The following is a 22,781-nucleotide window of genomic DNA, read 5'->3' on the forward strand; positions in this document are numbered from 1 at the left end:
TACAGAAAGGTCCGTCAAACCTCCGTAAAAAAACAGAAAATGTACTGGCAGAAAATTACCAGGACATTTTCTGTTTTTCTACGGAATATTTTTTTACAGTGTAGAAAGCTTGCTGTGTTTTAAAATAGTTAATTTGTAGATTGCCCACACACATAGGAAATGAAGGCTTAAATTAAGGAAGAGACAGAGTTAGGGTGCATGATCATAAAAGGAGCTGTTTTGATCAAAACTGTGCATGAGGGGCGCAGGGGACACAGAGGGCTGAAGAACAGGAAAGTCAGATGCTGAAAACAAAAGTTATAAATGTAACAGACTGAGGGAGCGCCCCTCAGATCTGCAGGAGGCTGTACATATCTCCCTTCTGGAAGGTTTTGTTGAATAAAGCATACATTTTGAATACACTGAGTTTGCGTCTTCTTTATCCAGCCTGAGAGCAAAAGAATTGGGTCTCAGCATCCGCTGACCCCGTAAGAGTCTAGTACAATTCAGAATCAGAATGTCTTTATTGTCATTGTCACAGGTACAGTGAAATTAAAAATGGTCCCCGATCAGTGCATCATCCCTAACAATATCAAAATATCAATAAAACAATAACATTCAATAAAATTGATAAATAACAATAAAAGTGATAATAGGAATAGTATTAGCAAACATTCACATACATTCCCACAAGAGTGGCGTAATGGACATCTTTTTTTGCAGTATTCAGACGTGTTATTGCAGTTGGATAAAACTGTGTTTGAGTCTATTAGTCCTTACACCGATTGCTCTGTGTAAGGGGATCTGAAAAGAGCGGGGAATTTTAGGGGTTATTTTGCTGGCAAGGTCAAACTGGCTAAAAATGTCCCTTCTGAGATCATCACAAATGTTTCCAGGAAATAGATGACCATAAAAGGTCTTGTAGCAGAAGCAACAACTGTCAAGCAACAACTGCAGAAGTAACAACGGCACAGTTCAAACAGGGAGTCCCCAGGATGTGAGGTATCTTTTATAATGGTTTGAGCTTTTTTAAGACAGCGGGTATTGTTTAGATCTTCCAGTGTGGGGAGAGGGCAGCCAGTGTTAATGACCCCTTGGAGTGCTTTCCTCTGAGCCACTGTGCAGCTAGTGTACCAGATGCATATTGCAAATGTACTGTTTATAAGATTGAGGAAACCTGCAGTCAGCTGAGACTGAAGAAGTCACTTGGAGGAGTGACGAAACGTTTCTCCCACAAAATGCTACGTCCAGATGAACAGAATCAACTTTTGGAGACACCAGAGTTACATCTTTATAAAAGCATTGCTGCTTATCATTAGACATATCATAAAGAGACATTATAAACATTATAAACAAACAAAGTCAAAGATTTCATAAAAATCAGAGAAAAGCTGTTAAAATAATCAGCAGAACATCAACACAACATTCATCAAATTCTAATTCAAATCTAAAGAAGTGTTCCTTACAGTGTCATTACAATCTGGCATTTATGTAGTTAACGTCTGAAGCATCTGAATCTGCCCAGTGGTCACATGACAAAGGGAAATTTTATATATGGTGGAATCTGGAGTCTGTGTTTGCACAACACAGAACACTTTCTTGTTAAGCGTCAAACTTGAAGAGGGAACATGCAGCGACTCTTTATACTCACGCTCAGCCTGATACCATGGATCCCAGGTATTCAATGTGACTGTGTGCATTTGATTAGAGAAGTCAGACAAAAAAGATTTTCAAGCTGTTTTCAGATTAGGTAGAGGATCATCAGGGGGTCCTTTGTCCCTCTTTGGGGGGTTACTCCCACTGGGTTTAAATCTGGGACTCTCCACTATTTGACCCTTAGAACTGAAAAAGCTTCTCGGATGAGAGGTGAAACATCTTCAGGCAACTTAAATAAGTCCAGACGCTTTTCTTTCCAAGCTCTTTAGACTAAAGCAGGAAACTGTGCTTTGTAACAAAGGAAACTGAAGCGGATTAATATGGTGCAAGTGTTGCCAAAGGCCACACCTTTTATTTATAGATAACAGGTGTCCGATGTGAGCAACTGCTCTGTTAAAGTTGTGTCATGACTAAACGTTTCATTTCAAATTGGTGTTTAACATTTAATGATTTCCACTTTTTGTCAGCTGTTCTCTGCTGGGTGACCACTCAAAAGGAGTTTATTGGCCCGGAGGGTGGATCCCTCACTGTCCAATGTCGATATGGTTCTCACTATGCTGACCATGTCAAATACTGGTGTCATGGGGGGACGAGAATTTTCTGCGAGATCCTGGCCCGAACTGACGAGACCTCCTCGGCCAATCCAAGTGAAGACAAAGTGAGCATTTTTGACGACCCGGCCCGGTTGATGTTCACAGTGACCATAAACGACCTGAAAGAGACGGACTCTGGGTGGTACTCGTGTGGTGTGGAATTAGCATCAAGCGCTGATGACGTGGCTTACACTGAAGTGAAAGTGTTTCATGGTGAGTAATGGAGAAATTTTGAGATGATAAACATTTATTAGCCCACAGTTTTAAAGAAGTTTGTTGCATTTTCATGATCTCTGCAGGTGTGTCAGTTGTGAACAGCATGGTGAGTGGGGAAGAAGGAAGTAGTCTCACGGTTCAATGCCTTTACACTCAGAGATTCAGGTATTTGGTTTTCCTTTGGAGGATTTTATCCACATTTTATCCTTTAAAACCCTTAGAACTGTCCTTAAAGAAGCACTGATCACACTTCAGTAAATGTGGGAATTTGTCCATAAAATTTCATTGGTATCAAACGCTGGTGGACAGTGAGCATTCACTGACTCTCTTGTGACTGCCTGTCAACAGACTAAGTGAGAAGAAGTGGTGTCGGAGTGGAGACCCGAGCTCCTGTCTGTCGACAGGTTCTGAAAGGAGTTACGAAGATACTTCAGTGACCATCAGCGATGACAGAACTGAGGCTTTCACTGTAACCTTAAAGAAGCTGCAGATGAGAGATGCTGACTGGTATTTATGTTCTGCAGGGCAGCAGCAAGTAGCCGTACAGGTTCAGGTCAGACCACACGGCTCTACTAGTAAGTTGATAAAGAGCCTTTTATATTTTAGACATAAAAAACATAACAAATTATACGTTTGAGCTTTGCTGTCTAACTGACTCGAAACTGTGATAATTAAACTTCATTATGGATTTTCTGTGTGCTGATATCATCAAGGACGATTTTTTTTTCATCACAGGGAGTCTAGAGTTAGTCAACATCCTTATGTTGAATAACTCTAGACTTCCCTCTCTAGAAATGCACCCCGTATATTTTTTATTACTATTCAGCCAACATTTAAAAGATTTATGATGCAAAAATCACATGTAACACAGTTGGCTGTAAAAGAAATAAAAAGAGCAACACAGCTGACGGCATGCATTAAGAGGAAAAGAGAAGCCTGTATTCAGATAAAAACATTGCTATTTTCTCTCTCTGTTTCTATAAATATTAAGTGCTTCTCTCAAAATCAGTATGTGGTGCATTAATTAGACTAAGTCTAAATCATGATAGAATGTGTTATCAAGGAAAACAGGGTGACAGGTGAAACAATTGACAATTCTTTAGTTTTAGGCCCTCGCTAACATGTCACCTCTAAATGCAGCCTAGTGTTAATTTGAATAGCAAAACTCTACATTTAGCTAAATGGCCAGGAAAAAAATAAATGATGGAAACTGTTGATTTTTAAAAAATTAATTAAAAACAACTATGATATTTATCATTGCCTGAAATGAATGTTTGGCTGATAAAGCTCGTTGACATGAAATTGACCTGTAACTGTAGAACGAACCAAAAATTGCTAAAATGCTAAACAGACATAGTCTGAGATTGTGTCATTATTGTGTATCATCGGTTGCAAATGATTTTAACAAACATAATGCCATTTTGTGTTATAGACAACATTATTTTAAGTGAAAGAAAACAAACTAAGACCCTTCCCATGTTTCACAGTCCTTACATGCTAATACAGGTTAGAGTAATAGCAACATTTCCAAGACAAATAAATGATTGCAGCTTATCATTTGCATAACCTATTAGCATTTTAAATCATGCATTGTAGTTTTTTTGTGATTGCTTGGCATTTTCTCCATGTTACCTTGTAGCTGCTGAAATGGGAAGAAGCAGCTTTAAAGATCAATATGTGTTTGTGACAGATGGCAGAGGCTCTCCAGTCTCTACTTGTTCAGGGTATCGATTATTAAAAGTCACCTATGAATAATATTGATGTTAGGATGCTGGAAACTCTCTTTACCTATCACAGCATATTTACAGAGTTGTTACAGTATTTTTTTTTTAGCGCTACAATATCTTTACCTTCAAAAACAGAGCCTGTGACATCCCCACCTACTCCAAGTCAGCCCTGGAACCGTTACCGGTAAAAGTCAGCACTTCTTTATTTTCACTTTAATGGATGTCGAAGGTGGATTGTCTGCTCAGTCTGCTTTGTGCCTGCTTCCTAGTTACATGTTGGAGTCTATAGTGGGGTGTTCGTCTCTCCTGCTTCTAGTGGGCTTGGCTGTATTGGCAAGAAAGATACTGCGCAGTAAGGCAACTAATATTCCTTTGAATTTTAAATTGTTATTAAGTGTGTGTGTGTGTGTGTGTGTGTGTGTGTGTGTGTGTGTGTGTGTATGCGTGTGTGTGTGTGTGTGTGTGTGTGTGTGTGTGTGTGTGTGTGTGTGTGCATGCATCAGCCACAAATTCTATATATAAATAAAGATTTATACGATATAACAAAATGCATTAAATATATCTGACTACTAATTCGCATTTATATTTTGGGCATTCTTTCTAGAGAAGGCTTCTTCACGCTTTAAGCAGACGGAAGAGATATTCCCTGTAAGCCCCCATTATCATGGTCATCTCTGATCTATTACACTCCTTAAGAAACACAATTATCAGGGATATTTTTTAATGATTAGATCACTCATTCTCCTTTCTGTCAATTACAGGATAATCCAAAGGGCATGAGAGACCTGCAACGAAGCAAGTAACACATTAAGTGTTTGACAACAAGGGTACAATGAACCTACTTGCTTACTAAGATCATTTTGTGAATTGTTAATTGTTACTCTTTGTAAATTAATGTAATTTTTCTATTAATTTGCCACATAGAACATATGGTCTTTGGTCCAGTTTTTTTACCAAACCAAACCACGTCTGAACAAAGCTATATGTTCTGCTTCCTGCAATATAAATTTGGCACATTATAGACTTGGCTTATATAGACTCAGTATTTTAGACTCAATAAAATAAATCAAAATACACGTGTATAATTATATGGGACTTTTTATTTATGTACCAGACTCTATATATTTTTGCAACCTGTGACCTTTTTGCTCATTATAGGGGTCTTATGACAAAGTAGCATTTAGGTGGAAATCTATGCGTAAAACTTTCCTTTTTAGTTACACTTCAATAGACCTAGAGTGTTTGGGGCTTCCCATGATGTACTGATGGTTTCTTCTTCACTACACTTTTTTCACTCTCTCTGTGCTTACATGCCACTTTGCATTTAATCATCATTATTAATCTCTGGCCCTCCTTCACTGTGTATGTAATTTGTCCTGTCTTGCTCAACAAAGCGGTCAGTGCAGATGTCTTCCCCTCCCTGAGCCTGATTCTGACAGGTTTCTACCTGTTAAAAGGAAAAGGGAGTTTTTCCTTCCCACTGTTGCAAAGTTCTTGTTCAGGGTTAGCTCATTGTAGTTATATATAACACCTCGAGGCGAGTGTTGTGATTTGGAGCTAGATAACTAAAATTAAACTGAATTGAATCTGCCAACCAAAGTTGCAGCTGAAGAGAAGGAACACTCACTTGGGGTTTAAGTGTTTGTGTTTCACAGATGGTGTATATGGACACTATAGTTTAAGTTGGGCTCTGCTTTAGTTTCTACTACTGCTGAGAGACATAATGCAACTGAGTAGGGAGTTTTGGTACTGTATTTGCTCAAAAGGGCCAAAAGTGCAAAAATGATGTCAAGTACTGTCAAGAGCATGACAGCGCTGCAGGTGGTGATATAATCTTGTCTGTATTAAAAGGCGGGCCAATCAGAAGCCTAGGAGGAACTATCACCAACACTGTGCACATTCTGACATCGAAGAAGGAAATAGAGACCCACGCCTTTGATGTCTGGAAGCCGTTTTCCTTGTCCACATGTGAACACATAAAGTAACTTTCTAAAACCTTCACCCTGTAAGCAGTTTTCCAAAGTGCCGTTTTCAGTTATCTAAAAAGCTGTTTACATGTGGATGAAACACACAAAAAAGCTACATTTTCTTATGTAAGTGTAGACAGACCCACGCAGAGCTCTCTTTAATTGTCTTTAATGCATCCACGAGTGCAGCAGTTCCAAGAGGAAGCAACTGTTACATGTCAATGAAACTACTACCAATTAAGAACAAAACTGACTAGTTCAACATTGTAAGACTTTTTTTTGTTATCATAAGGCAACATAATTATTGCAGTCAATTAAAATAACATGTTAACACTGATGGTTCCCAAGAAATCATAAAGCCTGCATATATAATGTACATATGAAGTGGTAATGTTTTCAGCTCCAAACTGCTGCTTGTTGCTACAAAGACCAAACAGAAAGAATATCCAATGTAAACAGTAAATCTTGTCTGCCCAAAAAGCTCATGAGACCCAGAGGGGGAAAATGATTTCAGTTTTTGCTACTATTAGTGGAACCAGACTGCACTGTTTCATATGTAATATCGTCATAATAATATGGCTAATTAACACATTTAGACATGGATATAGTCTGACTGAAAATTTGTGAAGGAAAATGTACATGACGTTAGCGTAGTTGTGAAAATAGGATGTCGGCGAATTAACTCTGAAAGGAACAGCTCTGCATTTTATGCTTGAAGTGTCTGTTCTCATACTGAACCACAAACCGGGCTTTAGAATTGTAAATTGAACAAGCTAATGAGCCCATGATTCAACTAGACCTTGAAAATATTATATTAATATTTAGCTCACCTTCATTTGAGGGGTAAAAAATATCAAAATTCAAAGAGTCAAGATTCATTCACTGTGCCATACCAGCACCTATGTTCAGGCATGGCAGGTGATACTTTTGTTTATGAACTGCAGCCTTTTAACAGGAAGAAACATGCTGTGGAAGATAGTCAGAGATTAATAACAAGTATGATTCAATGCAGAGATGTCTATAGTAAGTGACCGATGGTGATGTGTCCTGTGTGTCGAAGCTTTGAAGCGTGAGTCGAGTAATCTCGGGGGAGTTTTTGTGAGGCTTGCTTTGATTACATATACAGTGATGTTCGAGGCCTCGTGGGCAGTCCGTACCATGTGACTGATTTAGGAACTGGCTCGCTGGTTTGCGCCAGATTAGACATAAAATGGGCAGCAAAACACAGCTGATTCCCCATCACTTTGTGTTGTGGAATTGGATTACGTACGTGCTACATAGATACTTGAGCAATTCTACTTGATGGAACGAGCAAGGAAGAGAAGATTTTCTCCTGTCTGGCAACATTTTCATCTCATCTCTCCTAATAAAGTATGCGCACAGTAATAAATATCACGAATGATAAGTACCATAATATAAATGAACAACACCACAGATTCCTATAATCTGATTTCTGTCTTTTAGTTTATTAAAGAGTGAAGCGTCACACACTAGTTTGTGTCATTACACAGTTACACAATCATACCAAAACTCTGTCCTGATAGTTTCCACTTTCTCTTTCGTATCAGACATACTGAGACAATATTCATGATAAATAACCATGAAAACAATTTATTTGTTCAGTTTAGAGGTTTACACATCACATCATTATAATCACAGAGCCTGTTTCACTTGAATCGTCCACTTGATGGCGCAGTAGAGCAAATGAATCATCACAGTGCTTCAAACCATGAGTCGACCAGTTGGATGGAAAGCTTCAGTTCACCACAAGGCTTCATCTCACCATCACTAGGTACAGCCTATGCTCAGTGATGTATGCAGCGCTTTAAAGGGCAGCGATGCCAAGCTTTTAAATCACCTTGTGTTGAACTCGGAGCTGAAGCTGGAGTGATAGCGTGTTCATTTGTTTATTTTCTTTCTTCAAACTGCAGATCTGACTGAGTCATTTGAACCATTTATGAAGAATCTTGATAGGCAAAAAGCGATCAAAGCAGAGGTATGAGGTCATAGATTGTGGTGCAGAGCTGCGTTCAGCCATGCAAACACATGCAAAGTTTTATGCCTGATGCAAACAGTTTGCTGACATCTGGGTACTCTTTCCTTTTGTATAAATGCATATTAAAATAAATAAATAAATTAGACAATATTCAAAAAACTTGATGGAGAACAGGCACAGTATTTCACTCCCTGCATGGACGCTTTGCTAAACCTTTAAAAAGCTATAATTGAGCAATGTTTTCATAGCTATGGTTTTGCTTAAAATGTTCGTATTGAAATGGACTCATTAATTGTTGTTCAGCAATAATGAGCAATGGATTTGTTTTGTGTACCAAAGCAGTTTTGCTATTGTAACTGCAAACTGGACTGCTGAGCCAGTAGATTAAAAATTTGTCAGTTTCGGATTTGAATCCCAAATTTGAAGCCAACACCTGAAAAAAGTCTTCCACACATTTATTATCGCAGCAAGCTGACACTGTGTGTGTTTAAAGCTACAAAGCAGAGATGTCGACCCCACAAGATGCAGTCAGCAGCCTTAGCTCTGTTAGACCAGTAAGTGTGCAGGAGCCCTGTTTTATATGATAGCATTACATGTGTTGTGTTTGAACCTCTGGTTATTTACTTGTTTTGTTTGTTGTTGCATTCTCAATCATAATAATTCTCTGTAATAATAAATATTTTCTGTGACCTTTTGAATGAAAGGAGGAAAGCACAATAAATGTGACCTTTGAGAGGAAATCTATCTGTATTTGACATTTATAAGTGTGCTTTCTTACTTAAAGTGTAACGAGCTTTATATTCAATATTTTATTCTTATTTTTGTATCTTTAAGGTCTTGAGCATCAAGTGGTGTTACTTCTCTCCCACTTAATTTTCACATGTCATATGAAGTGATAAACCTTCCACTGAAATGCTTTGCCTAGCAAAAGAGAGAGCGAGATAAAAAGGAGCCGTGACTCCCTCAAGGCTTTGCAAATTATGATATTAAAATTTTTTTATCAACTTCAAACATATTCCATAACAGGACAGACACCAGGAGGACCAAACATCTAGTCCAACTCTTATACATTTATGGTAATGCGGATGACATCTGGAAAAAGAGCATTTTTAATGGTTTTAATATGGGTGTGGTATGACTGCTGTAGGCTACACAACTCATGATATGTAGTCAGGAAATGTTTTCTGTCAGCAGTTGTTGATGTGAGCACGCCTGCAGGCACGTAAATGACAGCAGCACAAGGTTCTGCGTGTGCTTTGCATGCAGGTAAATAGTCACATTGAGACAGAAGGCATCAATTATGTCTTTTTTCTTATTGAATGTGAAACCGTATATACATGGGTGTAATTTGAGTCTAGTGTGGACACAACTTTTTTCTGATTTCGGATGCACAGTTAATGCTGATCCCCACCAAACTTTTCAAATCTACTCAGTTCAATTGCATTATTTTTTTTATTTTATTTTATTTTTTAAATGACATCAGAAACAGCAGTATGCGACATTACGTGATGGCAGAGCTTCAGTTCATCCTTTGTCATTTTTTTTTTTTTTTTTTTAATAAATAGGACAGGGGGAATGAATGAGAGAAAGAGGGGGAGAGAAAGAAAGAAAACCAAAGGGGAGAAGAGACGGTGAGAGGGGGGGGGGGGGGGGGGAAGAGAGAGAGAGAAAAAAAAAAAAAGAACTCCTGGGTCACTTGTATGGAGAAAAAAAACAAACAAACAAAAAAAACAAACAGAGGCGACAGCAAACAACAAAGAGCAACATAATAATAGAGAAAACAAAGCACCATCACAATAAACTAGCTAGTCATAGATATCAATATTTACTAAATAATAAACGATATTGTGCAGCACGCAAGATAGACAGCGCACAGTGTGCTTTGAGGCAGCAGCCAAGAAAGCTTTAGTCCGCGTCTGTGAATACCCATGTGTGCATACCTGTGTGGATCAGCATGCTTGCATTCCAAAGGTTTCTCCATGTAATGATCTGCTAGGGAGTGTGGGGGGGCCACAGCCCCGTCCTCCAGGGTGTGAGGCGGGTATGGAGGAGATCAAAACTCCAGACATCCAGAGGCCCCCAGAACACAAGAGACCATGGAAGACCAACAGAGGGGCAGCCGCGCCACTGTTCCAGTAAGAGCTGAGGAGAGTCCCAGATGAGGGCTCGCCCAGCAGCCGCGGAGCAGAAGTCAGGGGGAGTTGCAGTGACGCGCCCGTGAGCTCCGCCGGCCCCCAGCTGTGCCTGAGTGACCGAGCCCCAGGCCGAGAGGCCGGGGGCACCCCACCTCCAAAGGGGCCCGAGCGAGCCCCAGGCCCCAGGCCCCGACAAGCGGCCGCCAAGGAGTGAGCCGGTGTGTACCCGGACGCCCACCCCCAGACACAAAGAACCACCAACACACCGACACCTGAGGGAGTCCGCCACCGGCAGGGGAAGTGGTGGTGGGTGGAGATAGGCCTCCAAACCTTGGAGGGCCTGAGGTGTCCCCAGAGAGGTGGCGTCTGATACCCAACCTGACATATAGACACAGACATACAGGCACACACAGACACAAACATCCATTCCCACCCTCATGCTCTCATATGCACTCACTCCACACTCAACCAACGTGGAGGCAGACATAAAGAGACGCTGTACACACAATCACACTCCCCAAGCGTACTCTACAAACCGGGTCTAGGTACCCTTGCCCCTGGAGGGGGGAATTGCACCCAGACCCAGGTGGTGTTACCCTTTTCCCTGCGGTGGGGAGAGGCAGACCGCCCCGACTCCGCAGCAGCAGGGAGGCCCCACACCCCAGACCGCAGTCGGATGGCCAACTCCTCCTACTAGCCCTCCCGCTCCAGCAGGCCGCAGAGAATGGGGGTGGGAGAAGACTCCAAACCTCCCTCCACCCGCTCATTGTAGTGTTGATGCATGTGTGTTCTAAGGTGCAATTAAAACCCAGGAGGGCATGGAGCTACCTGCCAAGGAGCAGCAGGTAAGCGCATGGTCCCTCCTGCTAGCCCTCAATGACTAAGTGTATTTAAAATTGAGAGGTGGGCAACGACGTCAGGGGTGAGGTGTACACCCTGATGGTAATTTGGACTCCGTGATTGTGCCCACCCCCAAGATCCTATATGTATGTGTAATGAGAGTGTGAATAATGTGAATGTCTAAGTTGTGGGATAAAATTGAGGCAGAGGCAGCCAGAAGGGGACGGGGGGGGGGTAGCCTCCTCTGCACCCTGGTGACATACCCCCACTCCAAGGCCCTGCATGTGTGGGTGGTTGTGGAGGAGCGGGAAGAGGGAGGCAGCTGGAGATGGGGAGGGAAGGAAGGGAGGGGCAGGTAACCCCTCCCTGGGGCCAGCTCCCCCGCTGACCCCAGTAGGCACTCCCACCCTCCGCGACCCGCGGATTAAGTTTTTGCATTAAGTTTTGTTTATATCGCTCCAAATCACAACAACAGTCACCTCAAGGTGCTTATTATTATATTGTACATTGTACTGTAAGGTAAAGGCCCTACAATAGTACAGAGAAAAACCAGACAATCAGACAACCCCGCCTTTGAGCACTTGGCAGCAGTGGGAAGAAAAAACTTGTAACAGGAAGAAACTTCCTGCAGAACCAGACTGCATTCCCTGTTTCTCTCAAATGTGCTGCAATCTCAGCCTAGATTTATTTATAATTAGCGATTATAAACCTATCCCTGTGTGGAAACTCTCATTAAATACAGTGGAATATTTGACAAATGTTTACAAACAACTAAATAAGCAATTTTCAACTTATTGACTTTATAAGTGCCAGTTAGGGTTCAGATTGAATCATAGCGCAGAAACAGGTCAGTGACCTAAAGATCAACGGTGACAGAAAGTCTCATTCTTAGGTGATCTCATTGCTGCTTTTGACACCGTGCATCGTGACATTTTAATTCAAAAGCTTCATGACTCAGTTGGTTTAACAGGTCAGGTTCTTGACTAGCTCTCATCGTATCTAAAGAGCAAAGGTTTTTATGTTGCAATTAGCAGTTTTAGATCTGCAAAAATAAAAAATCAATCAGGAGTTCCTCAAGGGTCAGTCCTTGGTCCATTACTCTTTAACTTTTACATGGTCCCACTTGGCACTGTCATAACGAATCAAAACATATCGTAGCGTTCTAATGCAGATGACACACAGCTGTACTTATCACTTTTCCTTCAGCTTATTGGAAATTCAGCAGCCAGACACCTTAGAGTTATGCAGAAATTTGACCGTATTAGCCAAGGATTAAAATCACTTCACAGTACATTATACCTTTAAAATCCTTCTACTAGTTAACAATGCTGTCAATACTTTGCAGCTGTACCCTGTACTTTTAAAATATTTCATATGGGATATGTACTCATCACTTCTTATCATCTGCATGAAACAATTTAAAATAGTAAAGTGCAATATGTAGGATACATATAGAGTTAAAATTGAAATGGAGAAGAAGAAGAAACTTTATGAAACTGTACCACTCAGTAAATTTGTTCTAAAGTCGGAGCTCAACACCTCCATTGTTTTGAAAAGACTCCATCACACGCCAGTCACATGATCACTAATCTGAAAATGAGCTCAAACCAACCAGTTTGGCTCCAGTTTTTATCTAAGAGCCCCAGTGGGTGTGAAACAGCTACTGTAACTCCATTCAGAGATGATATCAGCCAGCCTTGCCTGTACCCATCTGTTCTTCCTCGTGGCTTTTATTCAAGTTTGATTATGAAAGCTGAACATGTCCTTTTAACCAGTGCAAAGCTCTGCAGCATTCCTCAGAGTATTCTGCTGTCTAAGGCCTTCGTGAGGAGAAAACATTGAACCATTGGACTTAAACACCACACCCATGAGGTAAACACACTCCTTGCTAGTATGAAACCTATTATTACACACTCCTGTGCACACAAAGTATGTGCTAAACGTGCACATTCATGTGGTATGTAACTAATGCTGGGCTGTGCTGAGAATGCTGCCGTTTTAAGATTAGGAAGTAAAGAGAAACCGGAGCAGGGCTCAGGAGTGGGAGGGATGAATAACAGTTGTGACGTTACATTTTCCTGTTTAACAGCTAGTCCTGTTATCTATTCATGCCAATTTATGCAGCAGGAGTCACCTGATCTGCTGTCAGTAAGAACACAGGAGTGGTTGGATAACTTCCATTACAGAAGAAAAGCTGTAAGTATGAGCAGAAAGTTTTTTATTTAATTCTTAAACTGTGAAACAGATCAGGTCAAGCAGCATCATTAATTCAAAAGAGGAACAGCATGTGCACCCCTTATTGGACAGTTGTTTAGATAGCCGGCCTGCTGCACAAAGCTAAATCCTGAGTATTCAAAGAGTACAGTCATAACACATGTAAAATGTTGCTAGTTGTTTGCATTTGAAATGTAACAAGCTTCACTTGTGTGCTTAAGACTATCCTCTAAAAAAGAAACAGCCACCTGTTTGTGCACTTGTTAACTGAATGCATTTAATTGGTGCCTTTACATGAGCTGCTTCCTCTTTAGTTTTGTAGCTTTCAGCGTAGTTAAAATCCACTCACTGCCCGATCAGCTTGTTCCAAGTATGGAATAAATCTTTATGATGACTGAAGTTTGTAATGATTGACTCAGTTAGAGCTGTATATGGCCTAAAAGCCTTCACTGTGTGTGCGCTGCAATGTGTTCTTGAGGGAGTTTGGAGTAAAATGCCTGTTCTTGGCTGGGGAGATTCATATAAATCCGTTTGTGTAGTGACTGCGTAGCAGTTGTCAAACTTAGCTCACTATAAAGATTTTAAAAAGGTGTAAAAAGTTGGCTGTGTCTCGCTGTGGCTTCACGTTACTTGGATAAGAAACCACCACTGCTGTTTTTACACCTTGGTTTATGGAGTAGATTAAACAAATAATATGAAAAGTTTACATTAGTGAGCTGGCTGGCTGATTCTGGTACTTCTGGAGAGAAGCAGTAATTATGCAAAGCTAAGGGCAATAAACTTTCATTTGTTAACCACAAATTTGGCTAAACTGATTCTGTAACAAAGGGCGTAAAGTTCAGTTTTTACTAATCGTAGTTATTTGGTAATAACTGCCGGGTTGGGTTTTCTTCAGGAGCTGCTTTCCTCATATTCTTCTGTGGTAGGAGTTCTTCCAACACCACTATGTTTGTGAGCATTTAACCCTTTAACATCTAAGTCAGCGGTCCCCAACCCCCGGGCCTCGGACTGGTACCGGTCCGTGAGTCGTTTGGTACCGGCCCCGAGAGATTTGAGGCTCAGGTGTGAAATGTATGGTTTTCAGGGTTTTTATCGGTTTTCAGCGTTATTTTGTTATCATTTTTATCATTAACTCGGTTTTCCTGGGTCTTTTCACGTGTGTTACGAATAAATCTTCTTTTTTTCAGTACCAGTACTAGTTTTATATTGTTGTATTTATCCGCGACACCTTAAAGGCCGGTCCGTGAAAATATTGTCGGGCATAAACTGGTCCGTGGCGCAAAAAAGGTTGGGGACCGCTGATCTAAGTCATTATGATACTCCCAACCCTTAAACCCGTCTACCAGCCTACGTCAGGACCCCAACCCTAATTGTTTAACACACTAGAAGAACTTGAGTGCAACAATACCTATAACTCAAGGCCCAGTAGTGACATATGATGGCCTGTGCATTGCTTTTATTCCCCTCTTTGCCAAATCAATATCAGATCAGATTGGGGAAGCCCAAAAAAACACACAGCCCTTGCCCCTCACCACCTGCTATTAACGTCTAACCCCAACTCTGAACTGGGACAATCAGAAAATGGACTTTTTATTAAATTGTTCTCTTCAGTTTTGTCCATTAGGCAACAAATGTGAACCAAGAGAGGGAACAAAGGGTGAAATTAGGGTCAACAAGGGTTAGAAATAATTCAATTCAATTCCATTTTATTTATATAGCGCCAAATCACAACAAAAGTCGCCTCAAATAGGGACTCACACCTCAGAAGGTTAAGACAGAAACATATACTGTATATAAATGATGGACATGATCTTTCTGATCTAAAAATCAAAGCCAATTTCTACTAGAAAAGTCACCCTTGGTTTCTCAGACTGTCATCACACTTCTCACATTCACTATGGAAACACCAAGATGATGATAGAGGCAAAAAAGCACTAAGAGTAAAGCTTCAAGGCGGGACCAACCAATGAGATGGTGACAAGTTGGCAACGTTCATGAAGAAACTGAAACAACGTGGACTAAAAACCCAAAACAAACAAACCAAAAAAACCCTGAACACTTGTCAGAGCTGACTTGTCGGAGTTACTGCTCATAAATGACAGCAGTTAACTTGTGTAACTTAATACCATATTTCAGTTGATACATTTTATCTTAAATAAATAATTAATTAAAAACGTATTAATTTTAACCATTAATATCAAATGTACCTATTTCATTGCAGAATTTCCAAATATCTGGATTCACCTTAAATGACTTTGCATAATATTTTTACAGTCTTGCCTTTAAAATAAATGGCCTGTATTTGTATAGCGCTTTACTAGTCCCTAAGGACCCCAAAGTGCACACATTCACACACTGATGATGGCAAGCTACATTGTAGCCACAGCCACCCTGGGGCGCACTGACAGAGATGAGGCTGCCGGACACTGGCGCCACCGGGCCCTCTAACCACCACCAGTAGGCAACGGGTGAAGTGTCTTGCCCAAGGACACAACGACCGAGACTGTCCAAGCCAGGGCTTGAACCAGCAACCTTCCGATTACAAGATGAACTCCCAACTCTTGAGCCACAATTGCCCCAAATAAAATCAAAACAAATTGCAAAAGTCTTTAATATTTCTTGGGTTAAATTGCTGCTTTCATGCTTTGTGAAACTAGTCTCACACTTATGAGTTCAGAAGTGCTTTTTGTAGCAAGTCACTATAATTATACCTCTGGTCTCTAAGTAAGATATTTTGATTGGTGGAAGAGTAGACTATTATTATATCACAGTAATAACATGTGGAAAGAATGGGTGTGTTAGTTTGGGAAACAATGACTCATTCATTAAGCACACTGAAGAGTGCAGGGTGTATGCAGCCTGAATTTCAAGAAGTGCATGCTTGAACATATTTACACAATTACACAATTACACACGCACACACGCACACAAGCAGAAGTCACAAGAGTGCTAAACGTTTGTTAATAAAGTCCTTTTGTTGCCTCAAGGTTGCTAAAATAATTTTTTTCTGGTAGTGTTTTCGGATATGAACAATACGTTTTATCGAGCTCTCCTCTCATCACGACATTCAGACATTTGCATTTACTCCCTCTGCCTGCAGCTTATCATTTGACTTCCTCATTTACAGTTCTGCAGGTCATGGCCTCCAACATGCTACCAGAAAAACAGTTCTACTGTCCCGTCTGTGAGCAGGTGTTCACAGACCCGGTGACGACTCCCTGCGGACACAACTTCTGCCAAGCCTGCATTCAGAGCAAGTGGGAAGGCACTGACGTCTGCCAGTGCCCCGCGTGTGACAGGTCGTTCCCTTCAAGGCCTGAAATAAGCATAAATATAGCTTTCAAAGAGCTCGCAGACACATTCAAACAGATGATAGTCTGCTCATCGGCCGCGCCGCTGTCTTCAGCCCAGCCTGGTGAGGTGGTGTGTGATGTCTGTGCCGCCACGTCCCTGCAGGTGAAAGCACTGAAATCCTGCCTGGTGTGCCTGACATCGTACTGTGAATCCCACCTGGAGCCTCACAAGAGGGTGGTCACCCTGAAGCTGCACAAGCTCATGGAGCCGGTGAAGAACCTGCAGGACAGGATGTGTAAGAAGCACGAGCGGCTGCTGGAGATGTTCTGCAGGGATGAGCAGAAGTGTGTGTGCCAGTTCTGCACTGAGACTGAGCACAGAGATCATAAGGTTGTTTCTGTAGAGGACGAGAGCACGGAGAGGAAGGTGTGTGGTGAACTTTCTAAACTGTCAGAACAATTTTTTTATGTATACTTAAAAATCTATGGTTCCTCTTACACACACTTAAACACGAATCGAGGAAAAGAATAATGATTCAACTTCCTGTAGTCATGCCAATCAGCAATGCCTTTTCATTTATTTTGTGCCTGATTAGGTCCTTATTAAGAAGAGTGAGGCTGACTTTCAGGAGATGATCCAGGAGCGACTGAAGAAAGGGGAGGAGATCAAAAACTGTTTGAAGCTCAGCACGGTGAGCCACGACGCAAATATTTCTGTCATGTGGTTTGTTGGATTCTCTCTTACTGATTTCTTGTTTTGGTTAAAGTCAAAAAATGTGTTTAGAAAGTCTGACATGAGTTTGGTAAAAGCTTAGAGAGACTTTTACACAAACACCAGTTCTTTAGGAGGCTAGGCGTATAAATAGTTCAGTTAGTTTCATGAAATTAGACCAAGAAGATGTATAATCCATAGACCGTATATAGGACAGATTCACATTCTTAAATGTGGAGCGAGTGAGGAACCTGCTTCATTTTGAACAGCCACCAGGGGCAGCCCTTGCCGTTGCAAGGTGGTGGATTTAAAGTGTGCAAAAATGAAGATGCAAAACCACAGAGAACAACACGGAGAAGAACACAGACAAGCAAATGCATCATGTTGCACAAATGCAAAACTCAAATGAGAGAATAACATATATAGAGGAAACGGGGCACGTGGGAGAAGGGAGAGAGGACAAAAGGTACTCTGTGGAAGAAAACCAGAGAATAATTACACATGACTAAATGCAGAGTGGCGTATAAACACATAGGGAGTGAAAACGGTGAGTGAAGAAGAAACACTTCTTGCATCATGGAAAGTGTGCAGCAGCCTGCACATATTGCAGCATAACTAAGAGAGGATTTAGGTCAGCGGTTTCCAAATCCAAGCCTCAAGGGCCGGTGTCCTGCAGGTTTTAGATGTGTCCTTTATCCAACACAGCTGATTTAAATGGCTAAATTCCTCCTAAACATGTCTTGAAGCTCTCCAGAGGCCTGGTAATGAACTAGTCATTTGATTCAGGTGTGTTGACCCAGGGTGAGATCTAAAACCTGCAGGACACCGGCCCTCGAGGCCTGGAGTTCAGCACCCCTGGTTTAGGGTATGATTTAAGAAAAGCATGAACTAGTTTTTCAGCATCGCTCTGAGACAAGATGTTTGTCATTTTAGAGATATTGTGGAAATGCTACAAAGCAGTCTTACATATGTGTTTAATATGTGCATTGAAGGACATATGCTCAAAAACAACTCCAAGGTTGTGCCATCCAGATTAAGAATCTGGTTAGACAACATGAAAACACAAGATTTTTAGGTCCGAGTTCAATAACCTCAGTTTTATCTCAATTTGGAAGCAACAAATTGGAGGTCAGCCAGGTCTTAATGTCCGTAAAATATTCCTTCAGCTTAACTAATTGTTGTATAGATAAAGCTCAGTAACATCTACACATCTATAGCAGTGAAAATGTATGCAATGCCTTGGAATAATACTGCTTAATCAGAATCAGAACAATTTATTGATCCCCAGGGGAAATTGTTGATTAAATACAGAGTGGTGTATAAACACTTAGGGAGTGAAAAAGGTGAGTGAAGTAGAAACACTCAGTGCATCATGGAAAGTCTGCAGCAGCCTACACATATTGCAGCGTAACTAAGCGTTAGGGTTTAGAGAAGCATGTATAATGTAGACAATAGTCACAGTATGAAACCCTCTGGAACTGTTCTGCCCGTTTCTGTGTTGGTCCTTTATTTGAAGACGTAACGCCAGGATACATAATTAATCATAATAGAGACAACCTTGGCTAAATGGCCCATGACATCAGATTGCATTTAGGTCTATGCAAATATAGCCTTCAGCTTACCCCCCTTTCTCTGTGACCTCAGTAGGCACGTTCTGGATGAGACTATGGGCTTAGTCTCTAGGTTCAGGTCCTATTGAAGAACACATGAACAAAATTATGGTTATTCAGAAGGGTAAGGACAACAAATTATCTAGGATATCTGAAGACTTATGATTGACTAGTTTTTTCCCCACATCTTTTATACTATCTCTGGCACAGTCACGTAATCGGATTGATTTACTGACTTAAGTCCATGTGGTTTCTTGAGACATTCCTGTGTAGTCTTTGGAGTGTGATGGGCTACATAGTGCAGCAGGACAGACCAGAGCTGTCACAGAAAGCAGTTTTTAGAGGGGCTGCTTGTATTAAAGGAACATGCATATGAAAATTCAAGGACCCAAAGGTCGTTGTAATACAACAAGACAGTCAGTGGTTTCAATGTCATGGTGGAGCTGTCCAGGAAAAGCAGGGAAGGATTTCAGAAACAGACCATCGAAAAGACCAAGATGATCACACAGCAGCAAACGTAACACATAACTTAATCTTTTCTTTTTCATTCAGGTAAGTGGAGAGATGGAGGTGAAGGAGAGCGATCGTCTCTTTACGTCTCTGATTCATACCATCAAGGAGAGACAGACCGAAGTGAATGCAGAGATAAAGGAGAAGCAGAAGGCAGTGGAGAGGAGGGCGGAGGAGCTCATCAGTGAGCTGCAGCAGGAAATCACTGAGCTGCAGAGGAGAAACACGGAGATGGAGGAGCTGAAGAACACTGAAGATCACCTGCACCTCCTGCAGGTTAACATTAAACTAGGACTTTGAGTTAGACTGATGACGGTTGAAACTTTTTTGGCTTTGGCATCACTTAATTACATTTTTAAAAAAATCTCATCTTTATATGTAGGAAATATTGAATGTGTGTTAAGGGCATTCATTTAGTTTTTGTCATTTTGTTATCTAAAGATACTAAATTTTAAATGCCAGCATTAAACTTTCTATGCTCTATTTCTCTCTTATAAAGCATTTGCCCTCTATTACATCACCTCCACCCACAAAAGAGTGGATGGAGATCAACATACCACCTGAGCTCTGTGTGGGGACTGTGCGGAGAGCGTTGTCTAAAGTTGAACGGACCCTCATGAATGAAATGGAAAATTTGAAGAAAGAAGGTGACACAAGCTTAGCAGGAAAAACAGCCTTTTATTTTTGAGATGGAGCTCTTCTTAAAAATGTCAGAACTCATCATCTTACTTTTCTTATGACAGAGATGAAGAGGATGCAGAAATATGCAGGTATGCACACATTTAAATGCATAAATAAATAGCACTGCATTGCTTTCTGTCTTATTCTGTCATATTTACGCAAATGCATGTTTTGCGTGCTTATGTATAGGAATGCTTGTAAAGATACTTTTAGTCATATGCTTAGAGACGCTTTCTTAACTTTCTTAACTTTTGTATCTATTCTTCTATTCTATTCAAATTATGGGTGCAGGATGACTGGTGCATTTCTCAGATGATTTTGGTGAACAAACCTTAATTATATGCAAGCCAATCATGTCTGATTTGCATACCAACCATTAGAAGTTGTATAAGCTAAAGTTATTTTCATTTTACCTTGTAGTTGACGTGGTTTTAGATCCGGACACTGCCCATCCAAACATCGTCTTAACAGCTGACGGGAAGCAAGCGGGTCGTGGTGAGCTTCTTCACGTTGTTCCAGACAACCCCCAACGCTTCGACCCTGTCATCTGTGTTTTGGCCAAGCAAGGCTACATCTCGGGGAGGTTCTACTTCCAGGTGAACTACTTAATTATAAAATCCTAGTAATCCTAGAAATGCAAAACACGTTTTTGATCTCTCTCATTCTCATATTTGGTTTTTAATCAGGTTTCAGTCGGTCAAAAGACCTTCTGGGATCTGGGCGTGGTCAAAGGGTCTGTCAACAGGAAGGGCATGATCACCTCCAAGCCAGAGAACGGCTACTGGACAGTGCGCTTGAGGAACGGCGATGAGTATCGAGCTTTAGACTCCCCTTCGGTCCGTCTTCCTCTCAAGGAGAAACCGGAGATTGTGGGGGTCTTTACGGATTACGACGAGGGAACCGTGTCGTTCTTCGACGTGGAGGCCAGATCTCACATCTACACCTTTACTGGGTGCCTTTTCTCTGAGAAAGTTTACCCCTTCTTCAGCCCGGGCGTTTGCGACGAAGGAAAAAACAAAGGGCCATTGATTATCACAGCTGTCAATCATGAGTCATAGACTGGAAGAGCCTATACCTGCTTTTTAAAGATGCAAGGGATGTTTTATCTTTACTAAACTCGAATATTAATATTAAAGCTTTTTTGGTATTTGGGTTCTATGCAACATGTTTCATGGCTTGAAGTATTGATGTGAATGGTGACAGTGGTGCTTAAATGAAGAGCCTTTCTCTAATATATTTGCTGTTGTTCAAAAAGGTTGTTTTTTTGGACAAAAAAGTTGCACTACCAGCAAGAAATGCTTCTTTTTTGTATATATTGTCTTTTTAACCAATCATCGTCCATGACGTGAAAGAAACCACAATAAAACACAATCTCCTGTTTCTGATGCAATTTTTAATTTCTTCTAGCTATTTGGGATTAATTGGCCTCGACTAAGCTTCATCTTTGCATCTTTGAACAGAAAGTGTTTGGGTTCTTTTTAGTTTGATGAGTGTAGTTTAGAACATAATGTTTTAAGAAACATACAACATTTTAATGCGCAGATTGGAGTATAAGGTGCAGGAATGCCAGATGAGATGACGATGCAGGGACTCGGGAGGTTAAGTAAGAACTATAAGTCATCCTAAATATAAAATGAATGACTATAGAAATCAATTTAAACTTCATCTGACTTACACTCAGAAACATGCAACACTAACCCTGTAAAGTCAAATGTATTAGATTTGGCCCATTTTAAGACATCAGTATGATTTTTGAACCCTAACCCTCTTTATTTAAGTTTTCAAGATAAACAAACTGTAGACAAAAATGCCAAATGTAGTACAAATCAAAACTCCTATATATAATTTGATATTTAATTTATTCATTTTTAAATTTGATGAACACTTCAGCTGCAAAACATTAGAATTTGCTGGCAATTATTTCATGTTTCAGGCTTTACAGGGTTAAAATAAAATAAAGAATTGAGGCAAAAAATGTGAAAAAGCACAAAAACATCTTTAATGTTAAATGAGCGACAAACTTAATGCACTTAAATGCTTGACAAAAATGTCTTATTGTATATCCTGCCCTTTTCATAATGCAGCAGAGATCCAGAGCACTGCTGCCACACCTGAATTTGTATACAAATTGTATTTTAGTTACACAATGTACTTAACGTTATAATGTTTAATGGTGCTCACTAATTCAGTACAGTGATGGAGAGACATACGCCTTTGAGTCTGACCCTACTTCACTTGTTTACTGGTGCTTATTTATTATGGTTGTTGTTAGTTAATTTAAAAAAAAGAGAGAGAAATTGCCAGAATAAGGCTGTGACTATGTTTTGATCAGTTTTTTGTGGTGATTTGTTTTTTAAATAAATATTTGAATCAGTCCCAGCAGGACTACGTGTGTTTCCATGTGCTTTGCATTCACAGAGGCCTTCTGACTAAGGATAAATGCTGCAGGAGGGATTATTCGTCCTCTATGAGAGAGCGAGGACTTCTGAGTTATGTCCTCCTGCTTCTGATATGAAAAAATGCTTATAGGAAAATCTATGATAAGTTATTGTCTCTGCAGCTTAATCAGCTTTTATGCTTGGCACATGTTGAACAAATGCAAAGCACAATATTCAAACTTTCTTATCTTGTACAGGTGTTACGGCAAAGTTA

General features: G+C 40.6%; 2 protein-coding genes across 2 annotated transcripts; both read left to right on the forward strand.

The window, feature by feature from the left end:
* Positions 1–1,519: 1,519 nt before the first annotated feature.
* On the forward strand, positions 1,520–5,247 carry LOC113012904 (polymeric immunoglobulin receptor-like). Its single transcript, XM_026153342.2, has 8 exons — positions 1,520–1,656; positions 2,103–2,441; positions 2,528–2,609; positions 2,793–3,019; positions 4,307–4,355; positions 4,441–4,523; positions 4,776–4,819; positions 4,933–5,247. Exons 1-8 carry the CDS (start codon positions 1,608–1,610, stop codon positions 4,972–4,974), a joined length of 915 nt encoding a protein of 304 aa, XP_026009127.1. The 5' UTR covers positions 1,520–1,607; the 3' UTR covers positions 4,975–5,247.
* Positions 5,248–13,182: 7,935 nt separating this feature from the next.
* On the forward strand, positions 13,183–22,508 carry LOC113012898 (E3 ubiquitin-protein ligase TRIM39-like). The gene is made up of 8 exons (XM_026153330.2): positions 13,183–13,305; positions 16,451–17,043; positions 17,213–17,308; positions 19,491–19,724; positions 19,948–20,095; positions 20,192–20,218; positions 20,550–20,725; positions 20,816–22,508. The coding sequence occupies exons 2-8, from the start codon at positions 16,462–16,464 to the stop codon at positions 21,185–21,187; spliced, it is 1,635 nt and encodes a 544-aa protein (XP_026009115.2). The 5' UTR covers positions 13,183–13,305; positions 16,451–16,461; the 3' UTR covers positions 21,188–22,508.
* Positions 22,509–22,781: the final 273 nt, after the last annotated feature.

Source organism: Astatotilapia calliptera, chromosome 3, assembly GCF_964374335.1.
Source record: "Astatotilapia calliptera chromosome 3, fAstCal68.1, whole genome shotgun sequence".
In the NCBI taxonomy this organism is placed as follows: domain Eukaryota; kingdom Metazoa; phylum Chordata; class Actinopteri; order Cichliformes; family Cichlidae; genus Astatotilapia; species Astatotilapia calliptera.